Genomic DNA, 18201 nt, shown 5'->3' with positions numbered 1-18201 from the left:
TATTGGGGTTGTTCTATTGCTTTCATTCTGCTTTATTCTTTTTAAAACCTATCATTTATCATTTTTTTTGCTAAAACATTGCAGTTTTTAAAAAAAATATTATTTCTTCTTGATTTGGATGTTGCAAAGTTGAAAGGATTTTCACTTTTGGACAGCTGCTGTGAGGCGTAGCCATGGCAGCGAGGTGTTTGTTTTACATTCAGGAGCAGCTGATTAACATTTCAAAAGATCAAATAAAAACCTCAACTTCAGGTCTGTTGCAGTACTGACAAAAACAGGAAATCCCACAGCTACAACTCTTTGGACAATATAGGACAATATGGGTTATAACAACAGTCAATTTCCCTTTTGGATTAATAAAGAATTTTTGAATTAAATATGAAATTAACTGAATTATCCCCACTATCGTGTTTCAATAGGATGGCAGATGTTATTTTATGGTGACTTTACAATCATGTTTTTGTGTAGAGCACAGTTTTCACACTAGGACAGGATGATTTAAAAAAAAAAAATTGCTGTTCTGGATTTTGTTGAATTTAAATAGCAGAATAATAATAATAGCTAAAACAAATATTCTGTTGAAAGAGGGGATTAAAGAGTTTAGGTTGCGTGTCACCTCATTAAGAGTTAACTAGGAAATGCCTGTCTATCTCCCTCCACCGCGTGTTGTTTTTATTTCTTGCCTGGGTTTAAACCTGCTGTTCCTTCCTTTTACTGGATGCTATCTCCCCCTGCTTTGTTCCCTCCGCAGCTCCCCGTCTAACTCCATCCCTCCTTTTATTACCACTCCTCTCTCCGTCTCTGCAGAGTGTTCTTCTTGATCAAGCATAATTAGATTTTTCTCCTTGCTCTAATAGGACAAAGCTACATCTAGAAGTGATTTATGACCAGCCTATGCTTTAGCCAACCCATGACGTCACTCAGACAGAAGCGCAGTGTGTGTGTGTGTGTGTTGTGCATATTTGTGTGCTCATGCGCCGCTACACGTTGCAGTGGGTGAGATTTTACGAGTACAGCAGACACAGGTCTTTCTCTGGGAAAGTGAAAGAAATAAAATCTGACACTGGAAGAGGTCAGACGAGTTAAAACACACACACACACACACACGCACACACACACACACACACACACACACACACACACACACACACACACACACACACACACACACACACACACACACACGCACACACACACACACACACACACGCAGAGAGAGAGAGAGAGAAAGAAAGAGAGAGAAAAAGAGAGAGAGAGAGGACCACTAGTAGAGTTTTAGTTGAGGGCTTGTTTTATTACATGCTATTGCCTGAGCTCTGCTACAGATTCTTTCATCAGGATGGGCAGAAGCACACTGATATAGAGTTAGTATGATAGCCCTCTAAAACCAGAACTTGACACGTCTTTAGAAGGTCACTGTGCTGTCAGATCTGTTGTTGTCATATTAAAAGGATAGTAGTCGCCTCACTGTGCTCTTATTCTTAACTCGGCTACTTAACGTAGATTGTCTCTAAAGAATCTATGCATTACACTGCACACAAGTCAGTCTGCACTTGCAGTTTTTTTTGTGTTGTTGTTGTTGTATTAGTCAAAGAACTACACTCTGTGCGACCAATTTAAGGAGGCGTTTAAAATTGAACCCCAGCCCCAGTTCATCCAGGCTCTAGCTTAAAGGCAAATAAAGTGAAATTTGAGGTGCAATGTGTAAAGCATGACTGCCTCCTTCATGACTCTGCAATGGATGGATGGATGGATAAACCATCTTAGTGGTCTTCCATGCTCACTATATCAATATTTTGCATGTTAAAAGACTGAGATCCAATATTTGAGCTTAACATAACCTCTACATTGAGAAACCATCTAATAGCCAGCATGACAAGATTTAAATGGCCAGACTTAATTTGGCTTTATTTTTTATTTGCACATAAAGAACCTCGTCAGCTATTGTTGGAAATGTATTCGAACAAACATGTTGTGAAAAAAAAATTGCGTTGGAATTTATTTTGCATTATATATTCTCTCTTGACACAACACTGCTCAAACTGGATGACAAAGTTTGCATCACCTGTAGAGGTGACCTCATATAAGACCAAAGAAAAGAGAAATCGAGAAGAAGCTCAGCATGAAGGTGTGCACACTGTTTTACGTGACATTTAAGGGAAAACTGTAATGTAGGAATTCCAAGTATGAGCTACAATCTGAGTGGAATTGTGTGACTTAATTAAAAAACCTTATTAAGCAGGATCACACTGAGACTATTATCCCTAAATACTTAATTTTAAATAACTCAGATCAGTATTAAGGGGAAAAATTAAGACAATTACATGCTGAGGATGATGCAGAACAACTTTGCTTGTATTTAATGTGCTGAATGAAATATGTGGACGAAGATATCAATGTAGGACTCAAGCCTGGAGACATCCTCTGGTGGTGAAGGCTGTAGATTGTAAGCCACGCCTCGTTGTTCCATCAATCACAGCAATGAATATTTACACAACCTGCGATCCTCGGGTATGAGAAGGAACCTCAAAAGGGGGATTCGTGGTTGTGTTTTTATTGTGGAACCATGATATGAAACAAGCTTAAGATATTTATGCTTTGCATGTATTTGAACCTCAGACAGGAAGCAGATATTCCCAAGTGTCAATTTTATTTCTTCCAAGACATCAGGGCCCAAAAAGACGAGGTTCCAACATATCCCGAATACAACAAAGGAACTTTCCGCATGTCTGTAAATTACATAAATCCAGTCCTACATATAACAATGTTTTAAAAAACCCACCCTATTAAGTCCATAGATGTAATCTTGAGACCGTAAAGAATGGATCCATCTGCCCATCTATCTGTTCATATTTAATCCAGCTATCCATCTCAGCCTGAGACTCGGACATCCTCAGACAATTATGTGCCTAATTCCTATAATGAGATTTCCAGTAGTATGAAGGGAACACTATCCCTCGGTGGCAGGAAGTTGTACTATATTTCTGGAGATAGCTGAATCTGTTTCTCTATCTTAAGCCCTTCAGATATAAATATCAAAGAGCTTAAAATGCTGAGCATGACATTTGATGCAGTCAAAAACTGGCTTCGACTGCATAGTTTTGGTGCAAGATTTACAAAACTAGATATTTCTTTGTAGTTGTAGTATTTTATTTTCAATTCAAACGCACTACCTCTCTCCTTCAGGATACTGCTGCACATTTCTTTTTACAGTCAAGTTTTGTTTTTTTTACTATGTTCTTTGATAAAATGCCGCAAATGAATCTGATTACATTATAGATAAAATACAAATAAAATCAGAACTGACTTGAATCAAAATTAGCAGGTCATACAGAAAAGAGAAAATTAGTGGATTCTGTTTTGTAGAAAAAATATTTTGCTGCTACTGTAACCTGAAAATTTCCTTCCCTTCGGTATGATGCTGCCACTTCCATTTTTCACCATGAGGGTTGTGTATTCATGGTACTATGCACATGTTAGCTATTGGTCAAGTCTGAGCCGAGCATCTTCTTCCATATAAAAAACTGTAAACACAACTTTTATGGTTCTCTTTCAACTTCAGCTTCTCTTTCTTCTAGTTCAGATTAGTAGGTTACGCAACAAGAAGCTTTTTTCCAAAGTAACAATGACTTTCTTGGCTGATTACTGCCTGCCTTGTGAATTTAACTATGCAGCGCATTTCATTGACGCACTGGTAATACAAATACATTCAGTGATAATATCCACTTAATGTGCTACAGGTGCATCACAATAAAATTAAATTTCATTGAAATTTTCATTTATTTCAAGAAGTTAATTCAGAAACACAACATATTATATAGATTCATTTCACACAGATTGTTGTTTTCAAGCCTTCATTGCAGCTTTTATGGTTACTTTCCACATATAGCTCACAAAAAACAATATTAGAGGTCAGAATGTTTCATCAGACCAATTAAAATGATGATCTATTATGGAAATGTGGGCTTAGTGTTTAACTTTAAATCGGGTGTGTTTAATACCTGCTTAAAGGTTGTTATATTCAAAAAATATCATCAAAACACAACTGATTTACTGAGAAGTACCTCTATAAGAAAGTATCTTGTGTCTCCTTTAGACCGGGTGTTTAATTTTATTTCTATGTGAATAGAATCTGTGAAACAAATTGTATTTTAAACTGTCAGCACGTTCATCAAAAACTCTTACAAATGGATAAAAATCTGCTTACGCTATTTAATGTGTTTTAGGGAATGAGGCAATAATGGACACTTTAATGAAAATTATTATACCATGCTAATGTCTTATTTATTTATTTTATTTTTTTTACCATTGCAAGTCATTGTTTGGTTTTTACCTTGATAACAGTTGTTTTTAGCTGCCATCAGAACTGGATTTTGACACACTGTGGGATTATTCCCAAACAGCCGTTTTCTGCCAGAACCATTAGCATTAACCCCCTCCCTACCCTGTGGCTCCCCTCCTACGCCTGTTGATGGATAATGGTGCCGCATTCCCTTTGGAGCTGTATCTCCATGAGCCACGATCTGTGGAGAGACGTGGGAGGTCACGACGAGCATGCGGGGCCCCCCCATTTTTCTGCATCCTGTGTAATTTGTTTTAAAAAAGCGAAGTCACGAAGAGCACTCACAAAAGTCAGCGTGTGGCAGACTGTTCGCGTTGAAGTTTATCCTTGCTGCTTTTAAACCTACTCACACGTTTACAAGTCCATGGATAAAATAAAATGGGTGTCAGTGTGCAAAACGCCACTAGAAGTGTGTGACAAGGCAGCACATGTGCAAACTTAAGGGCATTGCTTTGCTTGATGCATTTGCGAAGCTCCAAATTGTTAATAAGCTTAAAAAGATGCAAATGTGAAATTGTTTCATGAAATATCCTACACTTTGTGAAATGATTTGCACAATAGAAATAAAAATATGTCTTTGAAGTTGCACAAAAACTGAAAAACAATTTATGACCTGCAGATGCATCTATTTGCGTTTTCGTAGGTGGAGAGTTGACATGGCATTATGGTGTGTCAGTATAATCTCTGTGCGGTTATCCATCTTATTTATTTCAGTTCTGCTATTCTCCGTTAGAGTGTGTACCCACACATTTACACGCACCAGTGTGTGTGCTTTTCCCCCTGCATGTTGCAATGATTAATGAGTCTGAGAGACTGCCTGTGGGCTGAGATCAGGTGCAACAAGATTTAACTCAGCAGAAAACACTCAATTCTATTCCTACGCATTCAATTAACCCGTCCCTGTGTTTTTTTTGTTTTTATTTTACTTTTCTCTGCTTACCCTGCAGACTCATTCATCTCTGAGTGTTCCCATCACTCTGCTTAGTCAGAGTCATCATGTAAATGTAATTTTTATAATTTCTTTTCTCAGAATTAGACTCACTCTTGTACATGAGCTATTTATGTAGCACTTAGCCTAAATATAAATATTTTAAACATCTTTTTTTGAGTAATTTATGTTTACGTGTTTTAGGTTGACCAAAATCTCTGGAAAACGTTCAATGGCAAAATAATTGCTCCAAAATATGTGGCAAAAAGACCCATTCATACATTATGTTTTTTTAAATTTCTTTTCTGTTCAGCGCTGCTGCCCACTGAGGGAAGCTAAGGTTCTTTATCGATAAGACTTGATGAGAATGGATGTAAATAAACTGATTTTGAAAATGACTGTTTTCCACAAACTGCAGGTTGGAGCTTCAGCATGGGGTCAGCATACCAGTTTCACAGCTGGAGGGTTTTTGTCGTCGTTTGCGCCCTGCCGTGTGTGTGCGCTGTGGTGGCTCTTACCTTCATGCCGGAGAGCCCCAGATACTACCTTGAGGTAATGAGCCCTTTCTGAATAACTAGAAACCTATTGTTGCTCGGCTGCGTGTGGTTTGTTAGTCGTCATTTCTACAAAAAAAAAAAAAAGTTGTCCACAACTGTTCAAGAGCATGGATTTTTACAAATTCATGGATTTGATCAGACTAAAATGGTGTGAGTCATGCACAACTGGTCTCCTGTATGTTTGGAAAACAAAAGCATCGAGATCTCTACCAGCTGGCTGTTCTGCTGGTGGATTGTTATCCTGTGAGTCGCCTCTGTCGTGAATCACCGCCGACGTATCAAAGGACCGACTTCGCGCACAGTAATTGCTGACGTTAAGTTGTTGCTGGAAGACGCGTCCGGTGAATGTGTGTCTCGTCTTTGCCGTCACCCGTTTCTCTCTCCTTCCTGACAGGTTGGGAAGCACGACGAGGGCTGGATGATCCTCAAGCAGATCCACGACACCAACATGAGAGCACGTGGGCAGCCGGAGAAAGTCTTCACTGTGAGTGTTTGCGACGGACGTTTCCCAGTCTCGGCTGGGTTTTTCCTATGCTTAAGGAAGCAAAGAGGCTTATTTTCTGCCACCACAGGGACAGGTTTGGATTCTTTCACTAGGCAGGATCATGTCTGAATTACGATGGGGTCTAAGAGCCGTTTCTTGTCATTCAGACTTATTTGCTGCTTGGGCTGCACTTTGGGAAAGCTGCTTAGTCAAGACAAGTTTCTTGAATTAATTCTGCACTGCATATGCATATTTTTGACTTCACTGATATTTCACATTGAGTCACATGGAAAGATGAAACCATACTACATAATAAGCACACGAATTGTCTAATTAGGTACAATAGTGTTGTCCGGCGCTCTGCTGTCTAATTAGTACATTAGAAATTGGGAGAAATGTAAAATGTTTCACAAAAAAACAATTTGCAACCATAGAATATGGCCTATTTGTTGGGGTTTTCTGGGAATAAGGCGTGCATAACTATGGAAGTAGGATAATTTAAATGGGTGGTGCTGAGTTGGCTTTACCCCCCTTTACTCTGAAAACCCAAAATAAAACCCAGTTCAACCAATTTAGATTCAAATTTCCCTACATGTTAACTTTTAGACGCCTTAATGGCTTAATGGCACCACATTATTTATCTGATCTGCTTCACTCTCACAATCCAGCCAGCACACTTGGATCAACAAGTGGCCCCCACTCAACACAGCTAAGCTCCAGATGTTGCAAAACTTTTTCTATGACTTTGAAAATCAGAGCTTCGCAAACTGCAGATCAATTTAAGTCTGCTAGAACAACATTTATTTTCAGTGGCTTTTAACTCGAGTTAAGCAGTTTTGTGTGTGGTTGTACTGCAACTTTTGATTATTCAGATATTTCTTTTTACTTAGTAGTTCAACATTTATTTTTAGCAAATTCGTCAACATTTGTATTTATCTATTTAATTTATTGACAACGTTATTGTATCGGATCATACTGAAATAGTTGTTCTTGTAATACTTTAATGTCTAATTACTGTGCACCAATTATTGAAATATATTCTAAGACATTCATGCACTTGAAAAATATAAAGACACCATCCTGAACTTAACTATTGTACTGTGAATATTTATGACTACTTTTTATTACTAATTCAACAGGTAAACAGGATAAAAATCCCTAGACAACTGGATGAGTTGGTTGAAATGGAATCAGAAACTGGAAACCCAGTTTCCAGATTTTTCTTCAGGATGAAAGCTGAAATACATGGGGTAAATATATTTGCTTTTCGTCCTCCTCTACTCTGGTTGGATAATATGGTTTTATCACAATATGAATGTGAAACGTAATCTGATCTTTTTTTCTCTCTTTTGTTTTTAGATCTATCTAAACCTCATGAAGTGCTTCAAGTATCCTATGCAGGAAAACATGATGCGACTGGCCATAGTGTGGTTCACTCTGTCCTTCGGGTGAGATGTTCTTCTGATCCAATCTTTGGTATAGATAAAAAAAAAGAAAAGGTGTTTCCTTTTGGTCAGATAATAGCTTCAGGGCCACATCACAGTTCTGTCATCTTTATCTCTCTGCTGTTCAAAAGTTGGGCAGTCCAGACATGAATCAAACCCCGTGTGTCGATAAGGATCCACTGGAGAGGCGGAAAGACGTACAAATAAAAACCATCAAATCACATTTTAAAAAAATGGTGTCCACTGGTCTTCCACTACCTGCTTGTTTTTTATCAGACCATATCCTATCCCCAACAATATTTGGTTTTACCTGATATTTGATGTGGAGCAAGACTATTGTCTTTTACCATTGCAGGTATTATGGTCTGTCTGTTTGGTTCCCTGATGTCATCAAGCACCTTCAGGCGGATGAATATGCTTCCAAAGTGCAGATCCACATTAATGAACGCATTGAAGGCTTCACCTTTAACTTCACCCTGGAGAACCAGATCCACAGAAATGGGACATTTATTCACGACCAGTAAGATGTCTGTTCAACTACATGAGTAGTAGATGCAATATCTTTAAGAAGTATCTATATTAAAGTATGACTACTCTGTATGTAGACTATAAATTTAATTATATGTTAACCGCTGTACCAATGTCGATTAATTTATTCATGATATAATGGTTCTCATTTAGGTTTGTCAACATGAAGCTGAAATCCGTCACCTTTATTGACTCCACGTTTCGTTACTGTACCTTTGACGATGTGACGTCGGTGGGTTCCTTGTTCAAGAATTGTACATTTATTGACACTTTCTTCTTCAACACAGGTGAGAACTTTCCTTCAATCATAAAATGCTGTAGAGGTTGTGTCAAAATAATATAAAACCTCACATTACATGCACCTCATGTCATAAAACTCATGACTGACACGACCACATTTCTAAAAAAAAAAAAGTCTATCCTGATTTAAGAAGTTGCCTCTTTCAGGAAACATTTTGCATGTCTCAATAAAACAAGTCCAAAATGTTTTCTTTTCCATGCGTCGCAGAAACATTGGTTCTTCAAAAAGGTTTTTCTGGAATCAAATTCAGACGAGGACTCAGTTTTTAACACAGAAACATGTTTGATTTGCTTTATCTGCAATATTCCTGCTAATGATAGTTTTATCGTCATTTCTTGTCAGATTACTAAGAATCCTTAAGATTTGCTTTGCTTTGTTCTCTCTGCAGATATCGATGAATCTAAGCTGGTAGAGGGCACAGAGGTGATTAACAGCACTTTCACCCACAACAAGACTGGCTGCCAGATGACATTTGTTGATGACTACAGTGCCTACTGGGTTTACTTCATCAACTTTCTGGGAACACTGGCTGTTCTTCCTGGCAACATTGTGTCTGCTCTTCTGATGGACAAAATCGGGCGTTTGTCCATGTTAGGTATGAAAACGGGTTGGATATGTCATTGATTAGCCTTTTTTTTTAGCACAGTTGAAACCCGATATTTACATACACTAAATAATAAGGCAAAAATATTTTTTCACTCTGGTGTAAATCAGCCCAAACTTCTTCTTTAAAAGTTGGTTAGGGTTGTCAAATATTACTATATTTGCTGAATTCCAGAATTACGGAGCCCTCCAGGGGACATGGGGAATTTTTTTTCTTTTGCGTTCCCTCGCAAAAGGTTTTGTGTTCCCTCGCAATAATCTACTGATGACATGCGGCATAATTGAATACTGTAAGCCTTTTTTACAGTGGCTGCCGTACTTTCTGCTTTAATACAAGCTTATAAGGTTTTTCCATGGACTATTGAGTTATTATCGCGGGGTAATAAGTCATCTGATTGTGTCTGTTGTGTTCGTGTCTGAATGGTTTAAAGGGCTGCTTTCAGTGCCGTTCCATCTTAGCCTTAACAGACATGAACATACAGTAAATAAATCGATTTTCAATCAGTTTTTTGCACCAAAGAGTTAACTTTACGACTTGGTCCACTGTCTTAAGAATCCTCTAAAGACAGGATTCTAAAGACGCCTCTCACGCCTCTCACTTGTTTACTGGGATTTTGGCAGATTAATGTTGCTGTTACTGGTCTAATCTGCCAACAATTTTTCTATGGGACTAAAATTAAATCTTTGTGATGTCCACGCCAAAATACAGACTTTGATGTCCTTAGGTCACTTTGTAACTAATTCAGTTTTCCCATTTGGAAAAAGATTATTTTTCCAAACAGAAAAATTGTCTGCCCAAAGTTTAACCCTCTCGATGATGTCTTGGCTGTTTTTTTTTTTTTTTTTCAGATGTTACTCTTTCCATGATGCTGCCACCACTGAACTTTACAGCTATATTATTTTCAAGCTTGCAAGCTTCATTTTTTTAAATTAACGACTTGTAGTTTCCAAAAACTAAGTTTCATCAGAAAATTGAAGGTATTTGTCCCTGAGTACATTTGCTTATTATACTCTGGCTTTTCATCTCATTTTGGGAGCAATGATATCTTTCTCTTGGAGTGGCCTTTTGTTCTGGATCATTAACTTATAATACCAATGAGCCTAAAACAGGATAAGTTAATTTAATTGAATCACATATATCTCTATTCTATCTAGTTCTTATCTTTAGATATTGACAGTTAGATACTAAACTGACAGAGATGAAATAAAGTGTTTTTATCTGGTCATTTCCATCAGGTGGCTCCATGATCCTGTCTGGTATCAGCTGTTTCTTCTTGTGGTTTGGCACCAGTGAGTCCATGATGATTTTCATGTTGTGCCTTTACAACGGTCTGAGCATTTCGGCCTGGAACTCCCTGGATGTGGTCACTACGGAGTCTTTCCCTACTGTCAGGAGGTGAGGAGAACAGGCAGATTAATCAAAGATGTTTTTTGATCAACTGACATTTCAGATGTTCTTTTTTACCTTTGTTTCCATTAACTCTCATTTTGTTCCTGACATTTCTCCCTGCAGAGGAACAGGCTTCGGTTTCTGTAACGCCTTGTGTAAGCTTGCTGCTGTCCTGGGGAACCTGATCTTTGGTTCACTTGTTGGCATCACCAAGGCCGTCCCCATCCTCATGGCCTCTTCGGTGCTCGTTGGAGGGGGGCTGGTGGGACTGCGACTTCCCGACACTCGGTCAAATGTCCTTATGTAACTCCATCAACTTTGATGAGTCCTATAAGTTCTCAAGAAGGCCAAAAGAGCTTTTCATAGGGAGTGCAAGTGGCTTGGTTTGCCCTGAGTGTGTTAATTTTAAGAAAAAATAGGATTTTTTTCCACATACTGTCATATTATAACAAACTTTATTTTACTAATTGGAACTTACGTGACAGACTAACAAAGAGGAAATCTGAAAATTGTGGTCTTCATGATGATGTTTGTTTGCTAATGCAAAACAGAGCAGGTGCATTTATATGGAGACTAAATTACATACAGGTGGACTTTATTCAGTAGTGTCTGCAGTCAACTGATTTCTCTGGATTGTATTAACGAGGATCAAAGTAAAGGAACTCTGTACTTCTCAGAATTTTTGAAAATTTTGAAAAATCGTCCATAATTTTGTCTTTTATTTTGACTATATCCTACTTTGTGTTGGTCTATCACAAAAAAACAAACAAAAAAAAACAATACAAGCATTGACGTTTGTAAGGCAGTGGTGGTGGATATGAAGCACCATGTTGTAATGTTTGGTTCTAGGTAGGAGCAAAGTGCAGATAACAGGAGGCAGCAGGTGGAGTGCAGAGGCTTTATTGTTAAATCCAAAAAAGACTTCCAGCGAGGCACGAGAAACCGGCAGGGAGCCGACCAGAGAGCTTGTGAAAGGAATCGCAGAATATCACAGAGTGCAACAGAAGGATCCAGTGGAGACCCGACATGTACTGAGGAAGGAGTGCAGAATAATATGACCACCAGAAGAGGTAAACATGAGTAGGGAAGAGAGGAAAATTAGGAGATATGCATCAGCTGAGCTGAGAGACAAGTCAAGGGAAGGAGGAGCATAAGTAAGGGAGAAAATCAAACTAAATGAGAAACGATTAGCTGCTTTTAAAGCTAACAGCAACAAAAGGAACACTGATCTAAGGAACCCAGATTTAATACTCAAATAATAATAAACCAAGATGTAAAACACACAGAATAAAAAAGATCAGATTTAAGTAACTATTAATGATTAAAACTGAAAACACAAATGAAGCTAAATGTCCAAATAGCTACACATCATTACAACATAAGGCAGTAAAAAGTGCTTACTAAACAAAAAGAAAAAAAACATGTTTTTTTCTGTAACATAGAGCTTAATTTGTCAAGCACAGAGAAGAAACAACTATTAAAATGCAGATTTAAATCCAAATTTGAATTCAAGTATAATTTTGAATGATGAAGAAAACAGTTCATGAGTCAGATTTTTGAGTTGAAAGCTGCATTATTAAAATGTTTTTTTGGTCATGATTTGAAAGAAGTGACACTTTCTGCACATCTCAGGTTTTTAAAAAGTCTATTCCAGACACAAGGAGCGTAGAAACAAAATGCTTCCCCTCTGTCAAATTCTGGAAAAGTTGACAGTCGTAACGTGACAAAATTTGAAAATGTCCAAGGTTTTTTTTTTTTTTATACTTTCGCAATCTTCTGTACTTCTATTAAAGCCACTCACTAGTAAATCACATCTTCACAAACCCAGAATACTTATTTGAAGGTTAACATCTGCTCAGTTTTTTTTTTGACCGATTGCAGCCTCCAGCTCCAGTCACAACCTTGCATAGAGACGCAAGCTTGAGGCTTTTAATATTGATACAGTCTTATTAAGACGGGCCAGATGGGGAGAAAAGTGAAAAACAAGCTGTAATGAGCACAACCAAGCTGTTGTGCGACAACATGGGAGCTCCTGATCAGACAGAGAGGACTCATTGACACCTGGCTCACCTGCAGGACTCGCACTCTGAGCAATGAACATTTGTGCAGAAAGTTGTAAGTAAATAGTGAGAGATGAGTAAACTTCTGACATATTGACACACTTTTATTCATCTCTAAACCTGCACCACCTAATATATTTTTTTGAGTATTTTGCTCAGACTAGACCAACATTTGAAAGTAGATCATTTATTCAGGGAACCAAGCCATTTGCATAATCTCAACCTTGAATTGAAAAGACCATAGTATAAATTATATTTTCTTGTACCGTTAAATGTATGTGATGTTAAATATGAGGATGACACCTTTATTACCCGGTGTGTGACTGTGTAAGCTGAAAAGGTAGTAGTTTTACTGCAGATATAGATATTTTCCATTCTGTTCAGAACTTGTTTTCTGATGTAAGTTTTGTGTTGAATCCTGTCTCTGTGACTGTTCCTGTCATTTTCTTAAAAAAATAAGATAAAATAAATCATAAATACTGAATGGCCTTTTTTAGGATGTGCCTCTCCTTGACAGGATCAGTTTGCCCATAGTCTTGCACTTTCCAAAGGTTATAGGAAAATGAGAGAAATAAACCTGAGGATAAATGGACATACATAAATTAATGTTTTATTTATTTATTTATTTATTTATTTATTTATTTATTTATTTATTTATTTATTTATATTCTGTCTTGGATTATTCAAATTTCCAGTGATTTGCCAAAGTGTTTGTACTCTGTGATAGACCAACGCCAAGTATTGCATAATTTCGAAGTAGATAGAAATTTACAAATGACTTCCTTTAGTTTGTTTTTTAAAAATTCGAAAAGTGTGGCTTTCATGTATATTTAGCCATCTGGATCAATTCTTTATAACTTGCCAATCTTTATTGACATGTCTCTTCCAGCTTTAGCTCCATCCATTCTCCCATCAACTCTGACTGGCTTTTATATCCCTGCTGAGGAAAAACCTCCCCAAACAATGACACTACCACCACTATTTTTACTGTGGGCGTCGTTTATTCAAACTGTAAATTTTCGTAGTATTTTACATGTAGGTCAAAAGGCTACATTATCATTTAGCTCTGGTTTGTTTCTCCCATGGTGCATTTTATTTTTTGTACACAATTCCTCCTCTGCCAGACGGTCTTGCTACGGTTCCAAGACTGTACCAAGACGGTCTTGGACCCGTCCTGGAGCTTTTCATTTGTTTTGTGAATGTGACCTGACCCCAAGTCGACACAGCTGCCACCTAGGCATTCACTACAAGCCTGAGCAAAATGCCAGACTGCCGAACGAGTTTTTCTTAGAGCATAGACCCCCATTCAACTTTAGGATGTATTCTTAAAGTACATTTGTGAATAGCTATAAACAGACTCAACATTTTTGCCTAGTTTGTAATGCCAATTTTTGTTTTGCTTGAATTTTGTGAAAAAAAGAAACTAAACCACAAAATAATTACAAATAAAGTCGATGAATTTGAACTAATAATATGCAAATTACAAGTTAGAAAACACCCTAAATTACACACCCAGCTTGACTAATTTCAAATTGCCAAATTCAGGTGACTTCTTAAGGGCGCGGGTTTAAACAATTTATTGGTACCAGAGTAAAAGGGGCTGAATACACATGTATGGCACACTTCAATATATTATTTGTAAAAACCTATACTGATTTCTCCTCCTCTTCAGTTATTCAAGACTTTATGTTGGTTTATCACCAGCATTGGATTGTATTGGGATTATAAAATCCCAATAGAATCCAATGAGGTTTGTGTTTTTGATGTAACAAAATGTAAAAATATTGCAAGGATGAATATTTTCACAAGGTACTGTGTGTGCTATATGTATGTTTGCAATTTCAAAACAAAAGTTGTTCATTTCAAGTAGATTGTTGTGACAGTTTCCTATAATGTGCTTTTAAAAAAGTGACACACTTGTGAGACTCCTTGTGTTACAATATTTTGTTCTGTTTCCTCAATACTGAGACCTCCAATACACTGTTGAAGAGAAAATACGAGAAGAGGTAAGACATTGAAAATGAATAAAACTATGTTAAGGTCATGTTGCTATTTCCATAGTTACATAACTCCAAAATTGTATTTTCTCATATATTGTTTCTCCTTTTGTTTGAAAGGGTAAACTGACATTCTCATTCTTTCATTCTTGTTTGTTGGGTTTGTGCCTGTGATCTGTTTTCTGTATTTCTCTATTTCCCCACATTTCTTTGTCTTTGTGGTATGTCGACTGTAGTTGTAGGACACCCTTCACTGAAGCCTTCTTACATAGGGCCACTTAAAAAACAAAGAACCCCCCCCCCACCCTCCAGGCCCCACTATTGTTTGTGTAACCTTCACATTTATCTCTATTTTGCAAAATGGGTTGAAAATATATACTGAAGTATTGCGCTGTTGCTCAGCCAGTCCTGCTTTAACTATTCTTGAACCAAGAGCACTACAGTCAACAAAAAAATAAATACAATGCAATCATTAATACCCAGCACTGCTGACTGCTATCTGTAGCATAAGTGTGAGACCAACCCAGCGATCTGCCTGGGTGTGGATATATTAAAGGCTCAGTGGCAGATCAGGCTGGTTTGGGACAAATGATCTGTTACCTGTCAGGACTGAAGGATTTGGTATAAAAGCTACATGTACTGTATTTGTGTGTGTGTGCGTATGTGTGTATGTACATGGATGACTGTATTCTAAGAAAGACAGAGACTGAGCAAACTGTGTATGTTGGTGTGTGTGCGTGCGTGTGCGTGCGTGCGCGCGTGTGTGTGTGTCTATATGGATGAATGAATGTAAATATTCTGTACATATCAAAGCTAATATATGTGAATTTCTGAGTTAAATGTGTGCAAGCTTCCTCTGATTCATTTGTCTCCTGGTGATAGTCCCTTTATTGTCCTGTATCTCTGTTGTACATCTATGTGTGTGTGTGTGTCTTTGGCTTTCACCCGCTATTGCTCTGTGTGCGTGAGCAAACTTGCATGTTTGTAGGACCAGCTCCAGGGTTCATTTCTTTTTACCTTTGTGTTGTTGCTGTAAATTTTCCTGGCAGAAAGTGATGGCAACACTTTGAGTTTGGTGAGGAAAAATGTGAATGTATCTCTCTTGTAAGTTCTGTTGATCCTTTTTTTGTTTTTGAAGGTAGTCAAACGTATGTGGAGAATCAAGCCGTCAATAATATTGCAAAGGCAGCCAGAGGATGACTGAGATGTGTGTTCAGGTGTTTAAAAGTGTAAAAAAAAGAAAGAAATGTGAATAAAGATTTGCCAAATGACTAGCTGTGTACGATATGAGACACTGGAAAGACAGAGGCTGCTGTCTGGGTTGCTTTTGAACATATGCAGTATAATAAAAATTATGTTCTCTTCCAAACCATGTTGTGCTTTCATTTTACTACCTTAATTTGGTAAATTATATGATGACATAATACACTGCCCAAAAAAAATAAAGGGAACACTTAAACAACACAATATAACTCCAAGTAAATCAAACTTCTGTGAAATCAAACTGTCCACTTAGGAAGCAACACTGATTGACAACGGGGACCCTCGTCGGGTCAATCAGTGTTGCTTCCTAAGTGGACAGTTTGATTTCACAGAAGTTTGATTTACTTGGAGTTATATTGTGTTCTTTAAGTGTTCCCTTTATTTTTTTGAGCAGTATATTTGTTTTGATTTTTATTGTATTTTACTTCACTTAGCCTCTTACATTTTTCACCAGTATGGAGTTCTGTTTGTAGTTTGCAGAAAATACACAATTTAGCTCACTAATACAGTTCCTTTGTTCATCCACTGATTGGTTTTGCACATGCAAACATGTAGAAAACCATTCTGTAATGTTTTAAAAAGTGAAACTTGAGAGGTTTGTTGAAAGACTTCCTCATAAAAGCCTGATTTTAAAATAAGTATTTGGATCTGAAAGTTATATCAAACTCGTACATTAAATTTAGGAACTGCCATATGTAAACTGCCAGATGACGGAGTGAAGAGAAATTTTAAAGTGTTATGTTTTCTGTCGTAGTGTTCATTAAGCTTGAATTATGCTGCCACCTACTGGATAAAAGTTGAGTAATTAAATCCAGTTAATTGCAGCAGGATTTATATATATTACACCCCGAAATATATTCAGTTTTCCATTTATGTGCATTGTTCAGAAACAAATCCCTTGCACTGTCTTGTAAATACAGGTAAAGCACATAACTCTTGAATCTTGAATTCAGCTTCAGTCCCAGCTGCAAGTCTTAAGTATAACGTTACCACTTTTGAAAACTTAGAGATTGAAATTTTCTCAATTTAGCTTGAGCTCAGTCACATTTAGTCAGAGAGCAGAACAAAATTTTCAGTTGGTTGATATTTAGGATTGTTGTCCTACTTAAAGTCAACCTCAGCCTCAAATAAAGTCATTTTAGGCATCTTACAAGCTTTTTTTAAAATTAACTTGTATTTAGCTCCATCAACTCTTACCAGCTTCTGATTTAAAAAAAAGCATCACCATAGCATGATGCTACCACCACCATGTGCTATGGTGGGAGTGGTATGCACATGATAATGTGCAATTAGTTTCCTATAACACATTGCGTTTTGCATGTCGGCCAAACTGTATGCAAAACTGACCAGAAAACCCCTTTTTTGGATGTTTGCTGTTTATGTGGCTTTAAATGGGATTTCTAGTAATGAAGGCTCCAGTACTGCAAAACCTTCATTAGGTTTATTTTCTCCTTGCATATTTCCATGTTGTTGACTTCAAGGTTGCCAGACTTTGTGAAACAGAACAACTCAAGTCATAGACACAATATCAGTAACATCTCTGCCATAAAGAACTCCACTATACAATCCTTTTAAAAAATCAATTTGTGTCCCAAACCTTTTCCTGATGTTCTGCCAGTTTTGCATCTCACCTTGTCATTGAGTTCATTACTTTATATATCACATTACATTTAAAGTGTTTGTCTTCCACTGAAGTCAAAAGTAAGTGCTGCTAAATGCAATATGGGGTTTTTCATTATTAGATACTCTATATGCTCTATTTATGTATGTTTATCAGTAAAGTATTAAAGTAATTACCAAGAGCACTGATTCCAAAATGTATACTGATTCTCATATTATGGTTTTCAGAAACATGTGCAAATTTAGCATCTGATCCACTGGGAGGTCATTAATATGAACAGGTGTAGCTGTTAAAATTAATAAACATGCTTTTATTGTTAGACTGTAACTTACAGTTATTGTGAACATGACAATATTTTTTGTATTGGTAATATTTTTCAGATTAGTTAATCATGGGTGAACTAATCTATGATTTAGTTCATGAGTTGGAAAATACAAAAATATTTGTAGGGCTGGCATGCAGTACATGAAATAAAGACTTGCATGTAAGATAGTGGACTAAGCATGTAAAAAAAACAACAACTATATATTTAGAACGACATTTTTCAACCCAACAGCTGATTAAAAGCAAAAAGAAAGAAAAATCTTGAGCGAAACTGTAATGATTCCTGCATGGAGTTTCATTCTTTAAAGTGTTATCACACCCTTTGGCCACCAGGTGTTGCAAAGGTGCTAAATCTACA

The 18201-nt window shown here is 37.2% G+C and overlaps 1 protein-coding gene across 1 annotated transcript in view; it reads left to right on the top strand.

The window, feature by feature from the left end:
• sv2ca (synaptic vesicle glycoprotein 2Ca) overlaps nt 1-16004 on the top strand; it is a 34111-nt gene extending 18107 nt beyond the window's left edge. The window contains exons 5-13 of the mRNA XM_008418864.3: nt 5689-5822; nt 6222-6311; nt 7451-7561; nt 7671-7759; nt 8112-8276; nt 8438-8571; nt 8974-9180; nt 10425-10584; nt 10702-16004. Coding sequence (XP_008417086.2) covers nt 5689-5822; nt 6222-6311; nt 7451-7561; nt 7671-7759; nt 8112-8276; nt 8438-8571; nt 8974-9180; nt 10425-10584; nt 10702-10885 — 1274 coding nt within the window. The 3' untranslated portion in view covers nt 10886-16004. The remainder of the gene's footprint in view (nt 1-5688; nt 5823-6221; nt 6312-7450; nt 7562-7670; nt 7760-8111; nt 8277-8437; nt 8572-8973; nt 9181-10424; nt 10585-10701) is intronic.
• The last annotated feature ends 2197 nt before the right edge of the window (nt 16005-18201 follow it).

This window comes from Poecilia reticulata, chromosome 9 (assembly GCF_904066995.2).
Source record: "Poecilia reticulata chromosome 9, P_reticulata-male-v2, whole genome shotgun sequence".
Taxonomy (NCBI): Eukaryota; Metazoa; Chordata; class Actinopteri; order Cyprinodontiformes; family Poeciliidae; genus Poecilia; species Poecilia reticulata.
Note: the sequence above shows the minus strand (reverse complement) of the source record. Positions and strands in the feature narration are given on the sequence as shown.